This window comes from Pleurodeles waltl, chromosome 1_2 (genome assembly GCF_031143425.1).
Source record: "Pleurodeles waltl isolate 20211129_DDA chromosome 1_2, aPleWal1.hap1.20221129, whole genome shotgun sequence".
NCBI classification, from domain to species: Eukaryota; Metazoa; Chordata; class Amphibia; order Caudata; family Salamandridae; genus Pleurodeles; species Pleurodeles waltl.
The window spans coordinates 1,086,965,697-1,086,989,400 of record NC_090437.1 but is presented as its reverse complement, the minus strand read 5'-3'; the positions used below and the strand labels follow the sequence as shown (position 1 = coordinate 1,086,989,400).

At 45.1% G+C, this 23,704-nt stretch overlaps 1 protein-coding gene across 1 annotated transcript in view; it reads right to left on the bottom strand.

Moving 5' to 3' along the window:
* Nucleotides 1-23,704, bottom strand: part of SEL1L3 (SEL1L family member 3) — a 390,847-nt gene that overhangs the window by 72,958 nt on the left and 294,185 nt on the right. Inside the window, exon 17 of the mRNA XM_069202147.1 lies at nt 2,245-2,328. Within this exon, the coding sequence (XP_069058248.1) occupies nt 2,245-2,328 (84 nt within the window). The remainder of the gene's footprint in view (nt 1-2,244; nt 2,329-23,704) is intronic.

Genomic DNA, 23,704 nt, shown 5'->3' with positions numbered 1-23,704 from the left:
GGTAATTTCAGTAGTCATAGGTCTGATTTAAGAAAAGTGGTGCTGCATCCAATGCAGCGCCACTTTTCTTGTGCCCCTTAGTGCCCCATAATGCCACTGTGTGTGCACCATATCAAAAATGTTGTCGCTAGTTCAGTGCTTTTTAGGATTAGCGCCAATCCTGCAAAGCACATTGAGGCCCATTATTATAAATAATGGTATGCCTCCTTTTAATGCCTGCTCTATGCAAACATTAAAAATGCCACAAAAGATGGCGCAAAGAAATCTTTTAGATTTCTTTGCGCCATTTTTCCGGTCCCCCTAACGCCCTCCTTGCATACATTATGGCTGGCACAGGCATAATGTGGTGCAAGGGGTTACAAAGTGGCGCAATGCATGCATTGCAACACTTTGTAAATATGACACAGGGAAAAGGCCACCTTAGCGCTGCCTTAGTATAAGAAAATTATGCTAAGGTGGTGCTAATGTGGCTCAAGGGGCTCTGAAATCTGCCTCTTAACTTTATAATTGGTGTAGCATTTGTAGGCAGAGCCGAACTGATCTCTCTCTGAATATCATTTCTACTGTGAAGTGCAGTAGTAAGGTGCTTCCAAGAAGGAAATGGGTAGAGAACACATACAATTTAATGGAGAGATAGGTCAGCGGTTCTCCAAGGGGGAACACATTTTCTCTGTAATGAAATTGAAACCTTTATCATTTTCTGCATTGAAAATTTTACTTTTGGCTATGATCCCACTCGCAGAAATTCTTAAGCATCTGGAAGTTTTAGGAAACTTGCAACTCTTGTACCTTTCAAGGCCTATTTCTGGGATTCTCGATGAATACCACTAAAAATAGATATTTTCTCCAAGCATCAAATTAATGCCACCAGAACAAATTTAAAATGTTCAAAGTAGGCCCTATTTTAATCGGCTCATTGGAATGTAAATATTGACAGCAGATAGGGTCATCACACACCATATAATGTGACATTTCCCAGTGTATTGTAATAAGGGATAGCCTCAATGGTCTTCAGCCCTGTTTTGGACTCACATTACTCTTAGGGCCAGGTGTATCAAGCTCCCAGTTTGCATTTCTTAAATAGCAAATTTTAAGAAATCGCTATTTAAGAAATTCAAAATGGAATGTATGCAATTTGCGATTTGGTAATAGCGATTTCCTAAAATTCACAATCGTTATTACTGAATCGCAATTAGAGAATTGGACTCCATTCATCCCTATGGGCTTGTAGGCCCGTAGGTACGAATGGTTTTGAATTTCCCAATTTGCGAATTCCAGTTAGGAATTTGCAAATTAGGTAATACAAACCCCAGGGTGCTGGAGGCCTAAGGCGCCCTCTGATGAACCCCCAAAAAATATTTGCAGACATGTGAAGCACACACATGTCCTAGGAGCATGTGTGCGCTACATGTCATTTTTAAAAATGCATTTATAATGCATTTTTAATAATTGCACCTGCTTACCATCAAATTGGATTTGGTGGTAATTGTATTTCCTAAATGCCCAATTCGCATTTAGGAAATGCTTGATACATGTGCTTTGGAAATCGGAATTCCCTATTTGCAATTTCCTATTTAAAGAATCGCAATTTGCGATTCTCTAATTGGGGCCGCAATTGTAAGGAATCGCTATTTTTGTGATTCCTTGAAATTGCACAGTGAATGCCTTTCATACATCTTGAAAGGCATTTTTGCATTCGCAAACGGCCGAATTTTGCGATTCGCATCGTTTGCGAATGCAAAATTGCTTGAAACATCTGGCCCTTAATCACTTTAGTTTATTCTCAGAGAAGGTATTAAAACAAGGAGTGTCAGGGTGTTTACAGTAGTTGTTTGTATTCATTTTAGTTTTTGTGACACTCATTGCACTCGAAACTATGAGGCACTCATGGCACTACACGATAGGTTATACACTCTTAGGACCTGTCTTCCTTCACACACAGTTTATATTCTAAATGGTGAACCCTACATATAACTGCTGTTTCAAAAGTTCCAGTTCTGAGTTTTAGAGCACTCGCCCACTGAGGTCATGGTGGTGTTTATTAACCTGTGAGTGACAGTTTAGATACACAGGTTCAGATGCATTTCGTCTGGCCTTCTGCTTAACATAGATGGTTGTGCGGCCGGGATCTGATGAAAATTGCTATCCACAATGGACACACAATCAATAACCACAAGCCATGCATGTAGGTGATGCAAATAAATAAAAAACAAAGGTTTCAATGACAAACTGAGACTAACTTACCAGGACATCTCCAAGTATGCATCTAACGCCTTTCTGAGTTCAAACCCCAAATAACCATTCTGCTCCGCTGCATGTTTTACCCATCTGCAAAATTAGAAGGTTCATGACATTCTAGTACTATACTTGTACAATGCATACCCTACATGTCTTTGCACAGCCAAAGTTTTAACATTAATGCAACACATCAGAAAGGTGTTTTTTTTCTGAAAGTTTAGAAAAACAAAGGAAAAATCTTGTTAGGAGGCTGAATATATTTCCCCTGGTAATGTTCATATTGCACCTCTTTAAAAAGGTATTTGAAGCAAAAGAGCTCTGTATGTGACCTGAAAGCATTCCCGGTGCCGCTTATATTTTACATATGTGAAAATTGTCTACTGCAGTAAAACAATGTAAAAAACAAGAAAGGAATATACTGAAAAGGTACTGACGAAATGCTTTGTCGGATACATACGTGTCTGACAAGAGGTTATTTGCAGGTGAATGAGAAATAGTGACTCAACAATTATAAGGAGAAGGAGGTGAGAGACACTCGTGCGGACAGGATTTGGTGGCACAAGAGCTAAAACATCCACTGCAGGAAACTGTGTTTGACCTCATGGTTACAGGTTCAAATCCGCTTATTCACTCAGCTTTTCAATCCTCCCAAGCAGTGAGTTGGGTTGCAATAAAAATGTGTTATTTGGGGTTAAAATACTCACAGGTGTACGTGCATAGTACACATGTTATGCCAGGAGGAGCTCTTACTCAGTTGATTATTAAAACAAATGCTAATGGGTTAAAGGTCTGACCACTGTTGCACCTACGTACATCAGCTCCTGCTTTGGAGCACTGATACCATGCCGTTCTTTGTGTACCAACATGGGGGTACTGAAATAACTACAAGGGAAACTGTTTTGCCCAAACAAAACTGAAGATTCAAAATGCTGACAAATCTATATAATCCTATATTCTATAATTGGAGAGAATCGTATGAAGGAGTAAATAGTTCACTTATACCAATACAGAAAACTGCAAGCTTATCTAGATTCTTTGGACTTGATTCATAAAACATTTTTTGCTAGTAGTAGCTATAGTGTCTTGCATGATATAGCATGGAACTTTTCTGACTCCCAGCAGACTCTATCAGTGTGACCTAAGAGCTCGAATGGAATGTAAAGAAAGCTTGGTTTAGAATGTGGGAGTTGACAGGTACACGTAGAGGAATAAAGACATGTAATTTACAGCTCCATGTGTGGCCTAGTTATTGGCGGGTACACAGACTGGGGGAGACGCTACAACTGGCGATGAGATAGGAGATAAGAAACCCGCAGACGAAAGTGCTCTTCTGGAGAGTTTGCTGTGGTCTAAGGAAAGTGCTTGTGCATGCCATGTGTGCCTTCATTGAAGTGCTGAGTCCACGATTGGCGTATGTGTAGTCAAAGTGCAATCATAGCCAGTGTGAAGCGTGTGAAGGGGAAAAGAGCTTCACTATGAAATCTATGCATCGTTGGTCAAGAAACTATAACCAAGATCATACAAGAGGTACTGCGTTGCTATGCAATATAAAGTTATACAGTGCACAAAGTGTTAACGCTGAAGGCAGATGCACCAGGCTTATAAAGCACAATTGAATACAACCATAATTTGCTATATGATACTACAAATAATAGCAGCTGCTGACAAAACAAGCAAAAAGGAAGTGTTAACGCGCCCCTCTATGTTAATTTATTAAACATTAGGACTCGTTTTAGGCCAATGAATCTTTTGACCCAGTTGAGAGACACGTAGGACGAGATAGCTAATCAATATGTCAATCAATATATCAATAATGTCATCAATATTTTTCACAACAATACATTTCACTTTAGTCAAAGTCATTAATCAAATTGACGACGCAACCATGACCTTCCAGCCATGAATAACCACATCAGTTTAATACATTTTATGAGTTTTATTCCCTATTAGTTACAATCGAAGATTAAGGGGGTTATTACAACTTTGGAGGAGGTGTTAATCCGTCCCAAAAGTGACGGTAAAGTGACGGATATACCACCAGCCGTATTACGAGTTCCATAGGATATAATGGACTCGTAATACGGCTGGTGGTATATCCGTCACTTTACCGTCACTTTTGGGACGGATTAACACCTCCTCCAAAGTTGTAATAACCCCCTAAGTGCGTTAACCTCAAAGCCAAGAAACACAACAGCATAGTCACGATATGGCAACTTTGATAAGATTTCTTTAACGCAAGAATCACAAACATCAGAACATAACACGGCGTAAACATAGATCAAACTTGGCAGAGTGTCAATAACGCGTCAATTCACCAAAGCATATTGTCAGTCGTTTGTCTATTTGTGTCAGTTTCAGTGAACACCTGTCCTAACCACTGATTAGCATTCGCATGTTGGGCTTCATCCAAAACAATTTAGAACACCAATTTGGAAAACATCTTGCTAAGGTCTCTGTCAAAAGCAAGCAGTTGGTACCGAGAAAGGAAAAGCAAACAGACAAATTACAATTGCATTTTCATAATTACCCTCCAAGGATTAGGTCAGCGCACAGGTTCAGTCTTCGTCTTCAGGACAACAGTCAAATCGCCATCAGTCAGGATTCGTCTCTGGGGCAAAAGGACACTTCCCTCATAAGGAGGTAAAGTGTAAAATGGGCAAACTAAGGGCAAGGATGGTTTTAATAAAGTCTCATGTCACCAAACAGAGTGACAGAGTTTCTGGCTAAAATCAATAGCATTCCCTAACCCGCCTCGATGACCTCTCTGTGACATGGGTTTTTATCCCTTTTTCGATGTACATTTCCCCAAATTCTATTGGACATTTACTATACCCCACTATCTTTAACCTATCAGAAAATACATTAAGTAATCCCAATTGTCACCCCATATTATTTTACAGATCGTTGATTGGTCTTCATAATTGACGTCTTCAGAGGTGGCACATTCGGTGTTACCTCATTCCTTTGTAATTCTTTGTACATCTTTTGGTCAGCAGTTCTTCTGTCGTCCCGGTTAGAATGACCTTGTACATAACATTAATCTACATTTGTTTCAATTCATTTATAACTTTTCATCCAAGGCACCAAAGATGCGCCTGGGAATGGATTCAACATGGTTACATTCATCTCCCAAGTTGAAGAAAAGAAGCCCCTTGTGAGTCAGCACACTGAAAAACAGAAAATGCGTTTATTATGAGAGCCAGGCAGCTAAACTGCAGCTCACGCTAATTTAAGGCCTATGGAGATTTCAATACAGTTTCAACAATACGAACGTTAATATAAGCTTAATTGAACATAACATAAACTTTTTATTCATCATTATTAGTTTGCGTTTATATTGGTGGCCACTCTTCGTGGTCAGAATTCCAGTGCACGTTTAAGCAAATCGCCATTATTATAGTTTTCTATGCAGCATCATCACACATTATATTTCGTTCTAATATAGGTTATGTAAACTACTCTCTCTCAGAAGCATACTGCTATTACTCGTACTTGAGTCCTGATAAGTAGAGCAGTACGACCTCAGCATCGGGTAGGGGGAACAAGAAGAAGCACAGGGGTTGTGCTTACTGAGCTGTCCAATACCTGAAGCGGCACACCAACCAAGCTGTCAGGTGGCAGATCAGAACAACTCCAGAGGCCTCCATAAGTAACTTGGCTGCAATGGAAACCAAGAAGAAAGTCAACACTCCAAAAACTGTCCTGGAAGACCAGGAAGTTGAAGCATTGCTTAGCTCAGTGATAATGCAGATTCGCAGGGACAGTCAACAGCATCTGATAGAGCTTTATCCTCAACATTAGCCACTGCCATTAGCAGTTATATTGCTGCTGCCTCCCTGAAACCACTGCCATCTTTTGATACTGTCAAAAAGCAAAATATTGGCAATAGATGGACTGCCTGGATAGAGACATTTTAAGATTTCATTGATGCACATGAAGAGACTGATGACAGAAAGATCTCCAAATATCTAAAAAATCTTGCTGGTGATGGTGTGAAAGAAGTCATAAACAAAAAAACAGAGACCTGACAAAGAAGTCACATACAGTCAGATCAAATATGCGTTGAATCTCAAGTTTAATCCAGTACAAAATTTTGAATGTTGAAATTTTCTAGACTGAAACAATATGTATTCAGTCAAGAACCTCAAAGAGTTGGTGAAACAATCAATGAATTAGTGAAAGGACTCAACACACTCATCAACCACTGTAAGTTCAATTAATTTAATGATGAAGAAACAGTGCAGCATAGAGTTATTGATGGATGCTTGTACAATTCACTCAGATGAGGAATGCTGAGAGAAACTCTTAGGCCCAGATTTGAGAGGGCCTACCGCCCTTCCAATGCAAAATTAACGTAATTTGTTTATGCTAATGTGACGTTGGAAGGCCCAAAACCTGCGCCATATTTTTAAAGTGGTGCAATGCTTGCAATGCGCCACTTTGTAACCCCTTGTGCAAAAAAATGGCACAAAGAAATCTAAATTATTTATTTGCTGCATTTTTATCGGCATTTTAATGCCTGCTAAGAGCAGGCGCTAAAGGGAAGCTCACATTGTTTTCAATGGGCCTCTGGATGCTTTGTATCTTTGACCCTAATCCTGCAAAGCGCCGGACTAGAGTAAAAAATTATGACACTAGTACCTCTGACTACCGCTATGGTGCATTGTATTTTAAATACAGCGCACAGGTGGTGGCGTTAGAGGGCACTAAGAGCTGCAAGAAAAGTGGTGCTGCACAACGTGCATTACCACTTTTCATAAATCTGCACCTTAGTCTGGAGCAAGTGTTGATCACTGGAGGGAGATGAGGAACGTGCTGAGAAACAGGTTGCTGACATGGATACCGGAGTTGCCCAGAACAAGTTAGACATGAGTGTGAAAAGTAATTTGAAACAAAAGACTGAAGGACACAAAGTGATATCTACATGCAAAAAGAACCTGTTTCAGATGTGGCTTTTCATTTCCACATGAAGGAAAGTGTCCAGCCATTGGACATATATGCAAAGGCTGTTGTAAAGAGAACCATTTTGTGACGATGTGTAAAGCGCAGGAAAAAGTAAGTGCATAATGGTCTTTTGAACATTTCAGAAGTAACATTAGACACACGGCCACAAGCTGACATGGCATCATCAGTTGGGGAAAATAGATACTAAACAAAGTCGATCGTCAGCTAAATCATTGTCAAACAGTTCCTTCAACTCAATAGTAAGTGAAAGTGAAGAAAGTGATTGAGCCATGTTGCTGTTTACCCCAGAAATTGTGCACATTTTGGACTGGTCCCATGTGAAGAGAAAAGTCAGTCAAAGAAAAGTTGACATGCCAAAGCAACAAAATCTACCAAACACTGTCCAAGGATTACATTGAAAATAAATGGATGTTCAATACATTTCCTTAATGACAGTGGTGCATTGATAAATATAATGCCGGAAGAGAAGTACAATGAATTGTCTCCTGCTACCACAGCTTATGCCGTCAAAGACCAAAGTGTATGCTTGGGCTGCATCGACGCCCATGAAGAGTCAAGGTTTATTTGTAGTGAAAGTGAAACATAAGCAAACATAGGTACAAGCACTGATCCATGTGCTTCAAGGGCAAGTGGCTGCTTGCTCTGTTTCAGCACGGTTGCTGATGTGGAACTGATTTCTATGAATTACAACATGAAAGTTCATTAGGAAATAGTAGGTTAATTCCCGTAATTGTTTCATGGTTCAAGAAAGTTAAAGACTATGACAAAAAAAGCTGCATATTAATGAGGATGTTTGTTCTATTGCTCAGAGACGTTGACAAGTTGATTTTCATTCAGCTGTTGAAAAAGAACTTAAATCATTACTTTAGCATGATATTAGCGTGACCCCCTGACCTGCTTTAGGCCAGAAGTACACTTTGGCTCCACCAGCCTGCCTCCATGCCCCTGACCCCGCAACCCTGCGCCTCATCCCTGGGGCCTAGGGGTAGGCGTATCTAGTGTGCTTTACAATTTGTTTTCGTTTAGTATTTCATTTTTTGTAAATCGTTTTCCGTTTCATGCACTTTTTGACTGTACCTGTGCCCTTTTTCAAATCCTCTTTGTTTCACCTTCTGTGTTACCGCCCATTTTCTCATCCGGCTCTTGCCGGATCTCCTGACCCTGCCGCTGCGTCCCCTGCGGCCCGCCCCCCTCGTGCCTCCATTGGTCTTTCCCCTCCCAGCTGCTCCTCCCTCCCACCTCCCCTTCTTAATGGCGGCTGCTGTGCGGCTGCTCCGCTGGCGTGCCAGTGGCAAGCCCGTGTGCGCCCGTCCGCGTCTGGACCGCGCCCAGCACCCGCCCCCCTGGTCCTCGCTTCTCTGACCCCCACAGAACTCCATGCCCTCAACCCAGGCCAGCAGCCCGCCTGCGCCCAGGTCAACCCCAAACACACACATGGACCATTCACATGCCACTTATGCCATTTTTCCTGCACTCACACTAACACCAGCAACACCAACAAGCACCGCAATAACACCAAACCCCGCAACCACCTTAACTGCATCCTCCTTAACACCCGCTCCGTCCACAAGCACACCATTGAGCTTTGGGACCTGCTCACAACATACTCTCCTGACATCGCCTTCCTCACTGAAACATGGATGAACCCCTCATAAGAACCCGACATCACCATAGCCATCCCAGAAGGTTACAAAATCACCCATAGAGACCGCATAAACAAACCAGGAGGAGGTATTGCCATAATACACAAAAACACCATCAAAATCTCCACCAACACCAACGATACCCTAGACAATGCAGAACACCTACACTTTCAAATACACATCAACGCCAACACCACCCTTAGAGGAACCCTCATTTACAGACCACCAGGACCCCGCCCCCCATTCTGCGATGCGATCGCAGATACCATCAGCTCCCACGCCCTCACCTCCACAGACTACATACTCCTATGTGACCTCAACTTCTACCTGGAAAGCACCCACGACTGCAACTCCACAGCCCTGCTGGACAACCTCACGAACCTCAGCCTCAAGCAACTGGTCACCTCACCCACTCACTCAGCAGGACACACGCTTGAAGCCATCTTCACCTCCAGCAGCAACATCACCTTCACTCACACCACCGAACTCCACTGGACTGACCATCACTGAGTCCACTTTTCCTTCATTAAACCCCCCACCCACCACCAACCACACACTACACCCTACCGCAAGTGGAACAAGATCTTCAAAGAACACCAGATCGCCAACCTCACACAAGCTCCAACTCCCATCACCAACGACCCCAACACCGCCACCCACAACCTCACACAATGGCTAACAACCTGCGCAGACTCCCTCGCCCCATTGAAAACAAACAACAACACCCGGACCGTCAAGACCACCCCCTGGTTCACCACAGAACTCCAGGCATCCAAACGAGAATGCCGTAAAATTGAGAAAACCTGGCGCCAAGAACCCTAACTGAGCAACTTCTCCTTAAAACAGTCATGCACATACACCACCAACTCATCCGGACCACCAAACGGTCCTTCCACAAAGAACGCATAGACAACAATACACACAACAGCAAGGAACTCTTTGCCATCGTTAAAGAAGTCACCAAACCCAAATCCAGCACCATTGACCCTCCACACTCCCAAAACCTCTGCAACTCTCTCTCCAACTACTTTCACCTCAAAATCGCAGACATGCACAACAGCTTCACAGCATCAACACCCACCATCACCACCACCGACACAACCAACAACACAACACCCTCCCGCACCAACCAACTACACACCTGAACCCCCACCAACAATGAAGAAATCAGCAAAACCATGAACTCCATCCACTCAGGCTCCCCAACAGACCCTTGCCCCCACCACATTTTTAACAAGGCCAGCCAAATCATCGCTCCTCAGCTCTGCGCCGTCATCAACAGTTCCTTCGACACCACAACCTTCCCAGATGTTTGGAAGCTCGCCGAAGTCAACGCTCTTCTCAAAAAACCCAAAGCAGACCCGGAAGACCTCACAAACTACCGTCCCATTTCTCTTCTCCCCTTCCCGGCAAAGGTCGCTGAGAAGATAGTTAACGCTCAACAGTCTCACTTCTTAGAAGAAAACAACATACTCGACGCCTCCCAGTATGGATTTCGCAAGAACCACAGCACTGAGACCGCCTTCATCGCCTGCACAGATGACATCAGGACCAGAGTGGACAAGGGTGAAACCGTCGCCCTCATCCTCCTAGACCTCTCTGCAGTATTCAACACTGCATGCCACCAAACCCTCCGCACACACCTTTTTGACACCGGAATTCGATACAAGGCCCTGGACTGGCTCACCTCCTTCCTCACTGAAAGAACCCAAAGAGTTTGCCTCCCTCCTTTCCAGTCTCAAGCCACCAAGATCATCTGCGGGGTCCCCCAAGGATCCTCCCTCAGCCCTACCCTCTTCAACATCTCACATGGCCCATCTTGCCAACATCTTCCGCCCCCAGAATCACCATCATCTCTTACGCAGACGACACCCAGCTCATCTTCTCCCTCACCAGGAACCCAGCCACTGCCAAGATAAACCTGCACGCCGGTCTCCTCGACATTGCCAAATGGATGACAGCAAGCCACCTCAAACTAAACTCAAACAAAACAGAAATCATCATCTTCGGCCCCAACAAGACGGCATGTAACAACTCCTGGTGGCCCACCACCCTCGGACCAACACCTACCACCCACGCACGCAACCTGGGCATCATACTAGAAACATCTGACCGAGGGATGGTGGTCAGGGTTTAGGTTTTAGGGGTGGGTTGGGGGGTTAAGGTGCTTAGGTTTTAGGGGCGGGGTGGGGACTCGGGTATGTTTAGTTTTTGGGGGGGTGGGGGGCTTGGAGTGATTAGGGTTTAGGGGGGGTCAGGGTTTAGGTGTAAGGGGTGGGTTAGGGGGTTGGGGTGGTTTGAGTTTTATGGGAGGGGGATGGGGTTGTGGTAATTTTGGGGGTGGGGTGGTTGTGGGGGTGGGGGGTTGCGGTTATTTTTAGGGGTAGGGGGTTTGGGGGGAAGGATGCTGGAACCATCGTTGTAAAGGCATTCGTGGTAAAGGCATTAGTGATACCAAGAGTTTGTTGTTCCGAACTCGTTGTTGAGCCATGGGTGCTTGAAGCACTTGTGGTTTTGAGATATAACCGGTGACCAACACCATGCCACCCCGTTGGCCAAGTCCCACCCCAAACAACTCAGCTGCATACTGATCCACACCCGAACCCTCTGCAAACATGCCACTGAAATCTGGGACACCATATCCACCCTTGCACCTGACATAACCTTCTTCACAGGCTCACTCCCGCCCTTCTGCCCCAGACATCGCCACTGCCACTGCCACACCCATCGGCTACAAGATGAAACACTGCGACTACACCAACAGACACGGAGGCGGTGTCATTATCATTCCCAAAGCATCTATCGCCTCCACCACCACAGATGATGAGACTACACCAATTATCGAACACATGAACTTCCATCTTAGCCCTGATCATAAAACAACCATCAAAGGCACCCTCGCCTACAGACACCCACGGCCCCGAACCAGCCTAAGCAACACCATTGCTTAATTCATTTACCCTGTTTCCCATCAAATCCAAACACTACTTCTTCCTGGGAAACCTCAATTTCCACCTGGACGATCCAGCAGACACCAACTCAATAGACCTCCTTGAACGATGGGTCAACAATGGCCTTGCAATTGGTCAAAGACCCCACACACAAAGCAGGTCACACACTGGTCCCCAACTTCACATTTAGTAACAGAATCAGTTATAGCCACACCATGGAGCTCACATGGTTAAACCACTTCATCGTACATTTCACCATTACCGGGCCTCACCTCACCTCCACCAACAACCACAGCGTCCCCTCTCACAGCTTGACCAAGGTCACCCAATACTAATGGAAACTCACCTTTAACACCACCCAACCCAGCAACATCACTGACCTGAACCAGGCAGTTTAGAACTTCAACTCCTGGATCACCTATGCCACTGACCTAGTGGCACCCACAAAATTGGCCAGATCCCACAGACATGCCCGCTGGTACACCCCAGAACTCAGCTTGGCAAAATGTGAATGTGAACAACTTGAAAGAAAGTGGTGGGCCAGCAGAAACAACAGAGACTGGGTCACCTTTAAAGATGCCCTAAAAAATTACCATTACCAGTTCAAAGCCACGAAGAAGGAAGCCTTGACACGGCAGATGAAGACCAGCACCTACCAAACCAAGGAGCTCTTTACCATCATCAAAGAGTTTACCCCACTGCGAGCCACTGAAAACTCAATCCTCCTTCACTGGAACTCTGCAAGACCCTTGCAGACCACTTCCACAACAAAATAGAAACCATCTACAGAAACGTGACCCCCAACCAACAGACCACCCCCGCATCCCACCCACACTGGCCGCTGACCACCCTCTCACCGCATGGGAACAAACACTCTCATGAACTCTATCCACTCCAGCACCCACCGACCCATGACTTTGTTCTTCAACCTAGCAGGAGAAGAGATCAGCCTCCAGCTTACCACCATCCTCAACACCTCCATCAGCACAGCCACCTTTCCTGATGCCTGGAAGCACACATAGGTAAGACCCTTTCTCAAGAAATCATCAGCTGACATCAATGAACTCCAGAACTACTATCCCATCACTCTGCTCCCATTCCCAACCAAAGTCCTGAAGAAGGCCATCAACCTCCATGTAGAAAAGTCCTTCTTTTTGCCCTGGTCACCCCCAAACATTTTGGACAGATACTGGCGGTTACTGACTCTTGGCTGTGCCCTGGGTATTCTTACCAGTCCCAGGGCCAGTGTTCTGTGTAAAGTGGATATGCAAATTAGGCTAATTATAATTGGCAACATTAACCTACCTATAAGTCCCTAGTATATGGTAGGGCATGTATGTTTAGGGACCCCAGCATAGGTAGTGCACCCATAGGTGCACTGCTGAGGTTCCCAGTGTCATTTTAAAGGCAGGCCTGCCTTGCTGGCTGCTTTTAAATTAAAGTTACATGCAAATTCGACTTTGGAATTAAAGGTTCTTCCAAAGTCCTAAACTACCTTATTTTTACATATATGTCACCCTTAAGGTGTGCCCCCTATGTGCCCCTAGGGTTGGGTGCCATGTAACTATAAGCAAAGACCTTATAAAAATAGTGTTATAAGCCCTGGTGATGTATACAGCCAAATTCCTTTTTCCATCATTGTAGTGAATGTTCTCCATAGGCTAGAATGGGAAGGCTGTATTTTAATTTATAAAGTCCCCCTAAGTGTCAGATCCGTCAAGTTTGGTAGCAAATTAATTGTTAAAATAAATCCCACAACTTACAATTGTTGGAACTAATATAACTTGTTCATGTGAAGAGTTTTAAATTCTACCTAAAGAGTTGCCAACTTCAGCCCTGCAGTGCTCTGCTCTGATTGCCCAGCCTCTGGCAGCCTGGCCAGGCCGCCTTGATGAGGTGTGAAGTAGCCTGGGCTGAACACAAAGGGAGAACCTCCCTCAGCAGATGGAGAAGCAGGAAGGGCTGCCAAACTGGTCTTCAAAGGCAGGGAAGGACATTTGGAGCAACCCAGCACCTCCCTCACATCCTGCAAACCCAGACAATTTGTTGCCCCCTTGATTAGATTAGGAGAGGGCAGGAGAGGAGTATGCTTAAGATTTTTAGTCACACCAGTGGGTGGGCTCAGCCAGATGTAACCTCCAAAAATCAGTTTCAACCATGATGGATTTTTGAGGAATGTTGCTTCCTGGGATTGATTTTTGTCACATTTCCCATGAAGTGGTCATCACAAGGGGAAGGATACTGCACCTGATTAGAGAACCAAGAACCCCTGATTTTCACCCAGGAGGAAGGATAAAACTGGCAGACCTGCACCCACACCTCAGATCCCTACAAGGAAGAACTACAGGAGAAGAAGGACTGCCCTGCTAGACCCCTGACCTCCACCTGGACACCGCATTCTGGAGGACTGCACCAGCTGCACTCTTGGGCTTCACCACAAGGACTTTGCCTAGCTTCAACTGGTTCAAGGAGGGTCTCCCTGTTTGCTACAGGTGAACATTTGCTAACCAGTGTCCCCTGCACCAACTCCTTAAGAAACTGACCAGCTGACCACTGTCCAGTGGCAAAATTGGAGTTTGCGCCAGATGCATTCTGAGAGTTGTAGTCCACACCCTCAAGGGGCATCAAAGAGCTTCTGGAACCCAGGGGTGAGCTGTGGACCTCAAAAGAACCTTAAAAGAACACGTGGGAGAAGATCCAGAAGTTTGGAGAACTTTTTCAAAAAAGCTCCAAAAAGGGACTGACCTGCCGCTGCAACTTTAGCCAGCTTGCTTCAACTGTGACCCGGCCTGGCTTGCAGGTTCGTCCCGGTGAAGAAAATCTCTGAAAAAGTGACTAAGTCAGAATGTAGAAAGTTGACAGCGACCTCCAAGGCACTGTATCTGAAGATGGCTCCAAGGACTTCGGTTCAAGATTCAGGTTTGCCCCGGTCGAAGGATTTTCATCTCGAAAAAATGACTACATCCGAAGGTAAAAATCTCCCCCGAGGGCTCCCACGATGCGTATCCAAGTAAGAGTTCCAGGAGGCTGGATTGGACTGGCGACTTGGTCCCAATGAAGAAAATCTTCAAGAACACGACTAAGTCCGAAGGTAAACTTTTGACCGAGGCCTCCTGCGGGCTGTAGCCGAGCAGGGCTCCATCGTGGCCGGCCTTAAACTTTGATTTTGACCCTGTGGAGGTGCGACCAGATTACCAGATTGGCGCTATTCGTTTCTAAGTGCTAAAAAGCATTAATTCTTTAAAAATTCATGCCTCCGGTTCCCTTTATCCGATTTTATTCATTTTGGTGTCATTTTGAAGCTAAAAAAATGTACTATTTTTATAAATTGGTTCTGGACTGTTTCCTGTTTTTTATTTCATTACTGTTTTGTGATATTTGAATGGTTTACGCATTGTCTCTTAAGTTGAGACTTGTCGCTCGTTGCCAAGCTACCAAGGGTTGAGCTAGGTTTAATATATTTATTGAGACCTAACTGGACCTAAGTGGAAGTTGGTGGCCTATTGCTAAGTGTAGGTACTTACCTGCCCTTACCAATAACCCATTTTCCAACACTCCAATTCACCGAACACTTGGAAAGAAACAACCTACTTGACCCCTCACAATCAGTTTTCATAGCCAATCACAGCACCTTGACAGCCCTTATCACTGCAAGTGACAACATTTGCACCCTGCTGGACAGAAGAGAATCAGCCTCCCTGATCCTGCTCGACCTCTTGGCAGCTTTCAACACAGTCTCCAACCTCACGTTCATCCATCGTCTGAGACAGATCTGAATCACAGACGACGTGCACACCATTTGCGGCATCCGTCAAGGTTACTCCCTCAGTCTCACTCTCTTCAATATCTACATGACCCCACTCATGGACATCATCAGGACCCACAATATCAACATAGTCTCCTATGCCAAGGACACCCAGCTCATCCTCTTGCTCTCAGTGGATCCCACCATGATAAAGACCAACTTCCACAACTGCAGGAAGAGTGTCTTAGCTTTGATGAAGAACCACTGCTTGAAGCTCAGCAATGACAAAACCAAAGCACTGATCTTCGGCAGACACACCTCCCTCTGGAATGATTTCTGGTGGCCATCAGGACTCGCACCCATCCCCACTTCAAAAGAGCACGCCCGCAACCTCAGCATCATTCTGGACAGTGAACTGTCCATGAAATGCCAGGTGAAAGCAGTCGCTTCATACTGCTTCCACACCCTCCGCCAACTCCTCAAAGTCTTTAAGTGGCCCCCAGTCAACACCAGGAAAATGGTGACGCAGGCTCTCATCACAAGCAGACTGGGCTATGGCAACTGACTTTATACTGTCACCATCACCAAACTCATGAGAAGACTCCAGATGATACAGAACACAGCAGCCAAACTGATCCTCAACCTGCCAAAAATGACCCACATCACCAAGCACCTGAAAGACCTCCACTGGCTTCCCATCCAGAAAAGATGTCAGATCATGCTCCTGACTCACGCCTACAAATCCCCCCATGACCAAGGACCCACCTACATGAACCACTGCCTGAGTTTCCATCTACATCCCACGAACCTCTGCTCCGCTCACCTAGAACTCACTCAGTTACCATGCATCAGACACCGGCCCACAGGTGTTGCTCCTTCTCCTACCTCACCGCCAAGTCCTGGAACACCCTCCCCCTCCACCTCAGCACTTAGCCCTTGCTGAACCACTGGCTTTTTGACTGACATAGTAGCACAACTCCTGGATACTCACTCGGGTGTTAAGCAGCGCTTTATAAATAGAGTTTGATTGCTGGTGTCAAAGACAGGAGATTTAAACCCAGTGTCAGGAGCTTGATCCAAGTGAAGGAAGCAGGCAACAGACAAACATGTAAAAGCTGGTGAACTGAACTGATAACAGACAGAAGAACATACAGAAAGAGAGGGATAACAGGATGATACTTAAAAGAGATCTTACCAACTTTAGAAAAGATATGTCAGTAAAGAAGGAAATGCTAGCATAGAGAAAACGCCAGTCCAGAATAGCACCCTCTATCAAAGCTTGAAATTTGAGCAATATAGGGTAGCACAGTAGGAGCAATCAGCGAATTGTTGTAAACGATTCCACTGACAAGAATATGAAAGGCATTTTTGTCACAACTGAGATATCAATGAGCCTAGAGGCTACAAGAAAGACAGACGATCAAGACCACGATGAACTAAAGACAGGATGGTAAAACACATTACTAAACGTGTCAGGTGAAGGTTATGGTGTTCTCTGTTCTTTTGAATGTTCTTAAATTGTAGGCTTCAGCTAAACATGTCCATGCCAACCTTGCGTGCTCACAATGTAAAAGGTTGCAGAGAAAGTTTATAGATACAGCAGCTATTTATTAACTAAGGTCGATGAGCAATACATATTAAAAGTCAAGTCTCAGAGGGCACATAGATATATTGATTGGCTATCAGACTACTCATTGCAGAGGCCCAGGGCTTATTCTTATGCCTCAAGTATTTGCTGCGAGCAAAAGACACATATAAGACGGAAGAAGGAAAAGCTAAAAAGCGTCAGAAAGGTAGAAAGTAGAAAGTTGCAGGATGAGCTGAAGGGGCAGAGGTGGCCGTAAATGGATTGAAAAGGCCCGACATGGCTTCAGGATTACGCTGCCTCAGTATTCAGCGCTGGCAGGTTTAATTACAGCAGTCTCGTGTTTAAGAGAAGGGCTTTGAGCACGGGCACCTAACAAATTAAGCACTGTGCGTGTCCATTTACTGTGTGGCAAAGCTGACTGAACATCAATAGTGGTGAAGTCAGTCAAATGATTTCACTGGGGCCGGTCCACACAATAGGGCGCAAAGCTACTAACCAATGGCTATAAAATTCATTCTTCCGATTTTACTAACTCATTACTGTGGACACCTGGCAGAATTTCTGAAGTTTTAAATCTCCACGCACAAGTAAGAAACTCAGGCCCATATTTATACTTTTTGATGCACAACTGCGCCAACGCAGTTGTGCCTCAAAAATTTTTACCACCGGCTAACGCCATTCCAACGCACCATGCGGGTTAGCCGGCGCTGCGGACTGGTGTGCGTTAAAAAAAATGACTCACACCAGGCAGCGCCGGCGTATGGGAAAATGGGGGTTGTGCGTCAAAAAATGGTGCAAGTCAGGTCTGAGGCAAAATTCAGGCCTCAAACCGGATTTGCGCCATTTTTTTTTATGCCCAACCTCCATTGACATGACTCCTGTCTTAGCAAAGACAGGAGTCATGCCCCCTTGCCCAATGGCCATGCCCAGGGGACTTATGTCCCCGGGGCATGGTCATTGGGCAGAGTGGCATGTAGGGGGGCCCAAATCAGGCCCCCCTATGCCACAAATAAAATCGGAAAACAATACTTACCCGAACTTACCTTTACTTCCCTGGGATGGGTCCCTCCATCCTTGGGTGTCTTCCTGGGGTGGGCACAGGTCCCTTAATGCCTGCCCTGATCCAGGCGTTAAAAAATGGCGCCCATCAGGCTGTGCGCCGTTTTTTAAGGCCCACCTGTGTGTCAAATGACGCCAGAGTATAAATAAGGGGCACAGGCCTTAAAGTCATTTTTTGGAAGGGAACACCTACCTTGCATATAATTAACGCAAGGCTGGTTCCCCCTTCCAAAAAATTACGCACATGGTGGAATTTTGACGCCCGCGGGGTCGGACGTCAAAGTATAAATATGGGGCAGGGTTTGCGCTGATTGTGCGTCAAAAATTTTGATGCACATTCGGCGCAAACAGAGTATAAATATGCCCCTCAATGTCCATCCGTCAGTTCCGGATGCAGAAGGATACTTTTCAGCACCTCCGTTTCACTTGGGATTGCCAAATCTTTGTGAATGACCCACCTTGAAAAAAATGGTCAGTGCTACAAGAGGACAAGGACAGTATTTACAGAAGGATGTAGCTACTCGCCCATCGATCTGCAAGTATACATCTTGCAATTTCAGTGAAAAGTGTGATTTGCCATTTTTAGGGTTGATCCTACAAGTGCATGACTTTTGCATGCATCTCGTATGCCAGACGCTGTTATGATCAGTAAAGGGCTTGGTGCCCGTCTGTCGCTCACCATTTGTTGGTTTGCGTGGCACTCTTCTTTACAGCCTCGTAATTCGTCAAGGCATCTCTGGCATCATTTCTGTTCCTTGGTTCAAGCACTAATTGATTTCAACTTAATTGGTGCCCGTCCACTGCTCTCGACGTGATCGAGGTATTATTTTGTTCTAACTTTGAGTGCTTGTGACTGGCAAAAACGTGTGCAGCAGGACAATCAAAATTGCTAACTTTTATTTTTTAAAGCTAACTTTATTTTTTTTGTTAAATCGTCTTTTTTCAGTTTCCACTCATGTTTTTTTTTTGTTTATGCTTGCGGGCGCTGTTTTCAAAAGATGACAGTTAATGTGTTTGAAATATGCAAGGCCCATTTCATTGCAAATGCTTGTTGAACCTTGCAGGCAAGGGCGTAGCTTGGTCAATAAAATTGGAAGGGAGGGTGTAAGCTTCAACTTTCCCAACAATCAGGCTGACATATCTTGTTAAAACACAATATATGAAAAGCAGGACTTATGGGACAGGCTTAGGGGGGTATATGGGACAGTGGAAAGAGAAAGGAGGACGTATTGTTAGGAGCAGTTAAAACACAACATTTTTCAAATGAATCAAAAAATGTTAAGGGCTTCAAAACAGAGATGAGAGTGTGTGTGTTTTGTCAGTGTGGGCATGTACAAATCCCAGGTAAAATCCGACAAACACTTCACCATACCTGACTGAAAGCACTTGTACCCAACTATTTACAACAAAATCAGTTTTATGGGGAGGTGTAACACCCCAAACATCCCCCTGAATTTACTCTACTGCTTGCACGGAAAGATTGTGCTATGTATCTGCCATAATTCAAGCTGAAAAACCTCGTGGAGTCCAGTCATAAGCTGAAAAAGCAGGCCATAGACAAGATGGTGGTGGTGATGCAGGCACAGGGCTTCAGAGTGAGGAGAAGCTATGAAAACCAAACACATGAACACTGCTGTCATCTGGTGATACACAAGCACATTAAGGAGCAAGGAAATGTGCCTATGGAAGACTTCGGACCCAGACTCCTCAGCTCTGAGTCTTATCCCAAAGGGAGTCAGAAGAATGACGACTTGGGTTGAAGCAGGTAGCATGTACGGGAGAGCTCAGGATTTTGAGAAGGAGATGCAGAAGGTGACCAGGCCATGTTGCACTGATGCATTGTCCTAGCTGGGGTCAGAGAATGAGGACCTAAGGAAGACTGCCCTATAGAACTCCACACAGGGTTACATTGTGATTGAAAAATTGAATAACTAACATCCTATTCACGTGAGGGAAAGGAAGAATTAATGAATGTCTCACATTGTAGTGGTTGCGGTCACTCCAAAAGAGGAGCACCTACAAAAGTTTACAAACAATTATCAACACTTTGAGGAGATGCAAAATACAGTATTGATGGACAATCCTGTTTTGTGAGAAAGTGGATTTTTAGTTCAAATGATTGTAGTCACTCTTCTAGTATAAATAGCACTATTCTGAACTAGGCCCAGTTAGGTCTCAATAATTGAAACCTGAGCACAATCCTTAGTAGTTGTAGCACAGAGCAGACAGGCTTAATGTAGGAGAAATGTGTAAAGTATCTATCAATAGCAAAACAGTTAATATGTTTAAAACAAAATACAATACAATTTCGACTCTAATTTATAAGAATAGAGACCATGATATTGAAGAAATAGGTACTGTAATGGCAAAAATCGAATGTTGGGACATGGAGAGATGACTGTTCAAAGTTTTAGATGTTTCTAGCCTCGAAAAGCACAACGCACCATCCTGGGATATCTGGTAGTGATAGAACTGGTCAAAGTAAAAACTGAGATGAGACACAGGTTGGATACAGGGACCAGGTTCGGGACGAAGAAAGCCTTATCTTCTGACTTCGTCTTTTCGTGACAAAAATCCTCATCAACGAGGTCATCTGCTGGTCAAAGTGCCAGTTGAATCTGAAGACGGACTCGTCAATGGCGATTACTTTCAATTCAGAACCTCGTGGAAGCCTTAGCATTTGCAGGATGTTTGAGGCTCTCTTTGTCAAAGCTGGGAAAACTCCAAGTGAGTGAAGTCCAAAGATCAGGCCCAGGAAGGTGTTGATGGTGGCAGGGTGTTACTCAGCATTGGTCCCAGTGAACTCATATACGTTCGGTCTTAGAAACATTTCTAAAAGTCAGGATCAATTGAGAAGAGAAAATCAGCAAGTTCACTTCTATGGGCATTTCGATGTCTGATGAGGCTCGGCAGTGGTCTGGTTGTATCCTCTGGTTCTTTTTGTGAAAAGTTCAGAAAAGGTTTTTAAGTGTCCAGTCTTTAAATTTTGGAGGAATAAAGAGTACACTTGTACACCAACCAAGTGTCCAGAACCGATGAACCCAACTCGGGGGTTAGAACTCAATCTCCCAGAAGCTACCAGCAGGATTCAGGATAATTCCAGTTGGAACTGATCAGCTGGGCTCAGCAGAGTCTTGGGCTTCTTGCAGCTTATGTGTTCCTGCAGATTATTAGGAGGCTAGCCAACTACCCCTTGAAATCCGCTCTTCGGTTCTGGGTACAAGTTGGGAGCATGTCCAGCCCTTGGGGCTTCTCTCCACAGGTTCAACACCAGGTGCAGTCCTTCTTCTGTCTTCCTTGGGTCCAAAAGTGTTCTGAAGAAGGTGCCCAGAGGTGCCACTTTTATGCCTGACATTAACTTATTGGTGGGGGAAACTCCATTGCCAATAGGGAAACATTCCCTGGGGCAACCCTGTCCACTTTTACATCGTTTACTAGACGGTTGACCCTAAATAATCCCACGTGCTCTGATCTGCCAAATTCCAACATGGCAGAACCTTTCTTCCCCTGGCCAGCACTACTTGAAATCCTCCCTCTCCTCCTCCCTCTCCCCCCAAGCAAACCAGTTCTGGAATAGGATTAGTGAGATTAGTGCCACTCTGGCTACTTGGTCAATGGCAGGGGCAGGTCTAAATCTGAGTCACATCTGCCTGTGATAGTGGATGCCCCTTTGGAGCTTGTGCAGTTGGTGGGCACACTCCCCAGGCCATCTTGTCAGGAAGTGTCACACCTACTTCCAGACAATGCCCCTTAGTGTCCTTTCTTGGATGACATTCTCACCTACTTGCAGCCTGCCAGCAGGCTTCTAGGTGACACTTTTGGATTCATTCTAAAAAGGGTACTACAGGCTTTAGTTAGGATTTTATTTTGAGCCCTTGGATCACTGTTCTAGCTATTCCCAAACTGAAGTTATGCATTATAAGGTGTTATAATGTAACCCAGTTATTTTCTATGGGAAAGCCAGCCTTGCCACAGTGATAAATGACTATCAGGATTTTTCACTGCCAGAACATGTAAGATGTAGGGACACATGTCCTACTTTTTAAATGGCATGTCCCCTGCCCGGTGGGCATTTAGCAAAAAAACACAAATGATGGACGGAATGCGAACCCAATCAAACATTCACCCCGAGTCACAGATCTGGGTTTAATCCATCAATTCTTTTGTTCAAAGTGCCACCTGAGTTTAGACCCAGCCATATGTAAATCAGTCTTGACCCTGCCCCCTATGGGAACAGTATAGCCTGAACATTTGTAGCCCCAAGTGGGAAGTGTATGCCCAGACGTGGGTCCCATGCTTGCTATGCCACTAGATTGAAGCTAACCTGGCTGATGAAGGGTGATACCTTGAAACCGATCCCAGGAGGCTTGTTTCTGGTCCAGGGAGAACCTGGCTTGGCATTTTGGGCTGAACTGTTTCCATGGGGACAGGGTCAAGACTGATTTGCATATGGCAGCTACAAAAATAGCACACTCTGGGGGGGGTCATTCCGACCTCGGCGGTCTGAATACCGCCATTGCCGGCGGTATTCATGCCTCCCCATTCCGAAATTTCCGCTGGCCCAGCGGAAATGGCACATCAACATTGCCGCTGGCTTGTAATCGAGCCGGCGGAAATGTTGATGTGCAGCGGGTGCAGTAGCACCCGTCGCGCATTTCACTGCCCTAAATTCGGGCAGTGAAATGCGCGACGGGGCTACGCCTGGGGGCCCCTGCACTGCCCATGCCAAGTGCATGGGCAGTGCAGGGGCCCCCAGGGGCCCCGTGCGTCCCCTTACTGCCATCCTTTCCATGGCGGTGTCTACCGCCATGGACAGGCTGGCGGTCGGGGACTCATAATCCCCAGGGCAGCGGTGCTTGCACCGCTGCCCTGGGGATTATGCCCGCCAGGCGGAAACCTGGCGGGAAAATGGAGGGGCCGGCGGTATGGCCGTGGCTTTTGCGCCACGGTCATACTTGCTGCCGGGACACCGCCAGCCTGTTGGCGGTGTTCCCGCCAGCAATCCGCCGGCCGCCAGGGTCGGAATGACCCCCTATGTCTTTTCTTGACCACTCTTTCTACAACTTTGTTCTATTATCAAGGAGCAACCATTGTATTTTATATGTTGTTTATGTATTATGTATGTTTAATATAAGTGGAAAGTGTTGTGATTTTGTCTGTTCTTTTTTACGTCTCTCCCTGGCTTTACTTTTTGGATGCTATTTTTCCAACATGCCTAAAATTTCTTGTGTGCACAGTGTCACTTGATTCAGGGGACCATTCTGTTATATGTTTCATATTTATTGTGAAAATCATATGTTAAAGTCATTAGGCATTTAAGTGTGGATTGTTATTACTCTATAGAAAGATATTTTGATACATGTAAACTCACAGATTACCATATTAGGCAAGGAGTATGGCGTTGGTTCCCACTGACATAAACCCTGATGATTTCACTGTGATGATTCTTGTTAGGCCCTGTTGTGAGAGGTTGTATATTGTTTTACAAGCTATATCTTTTTTCTAATTTATAAAT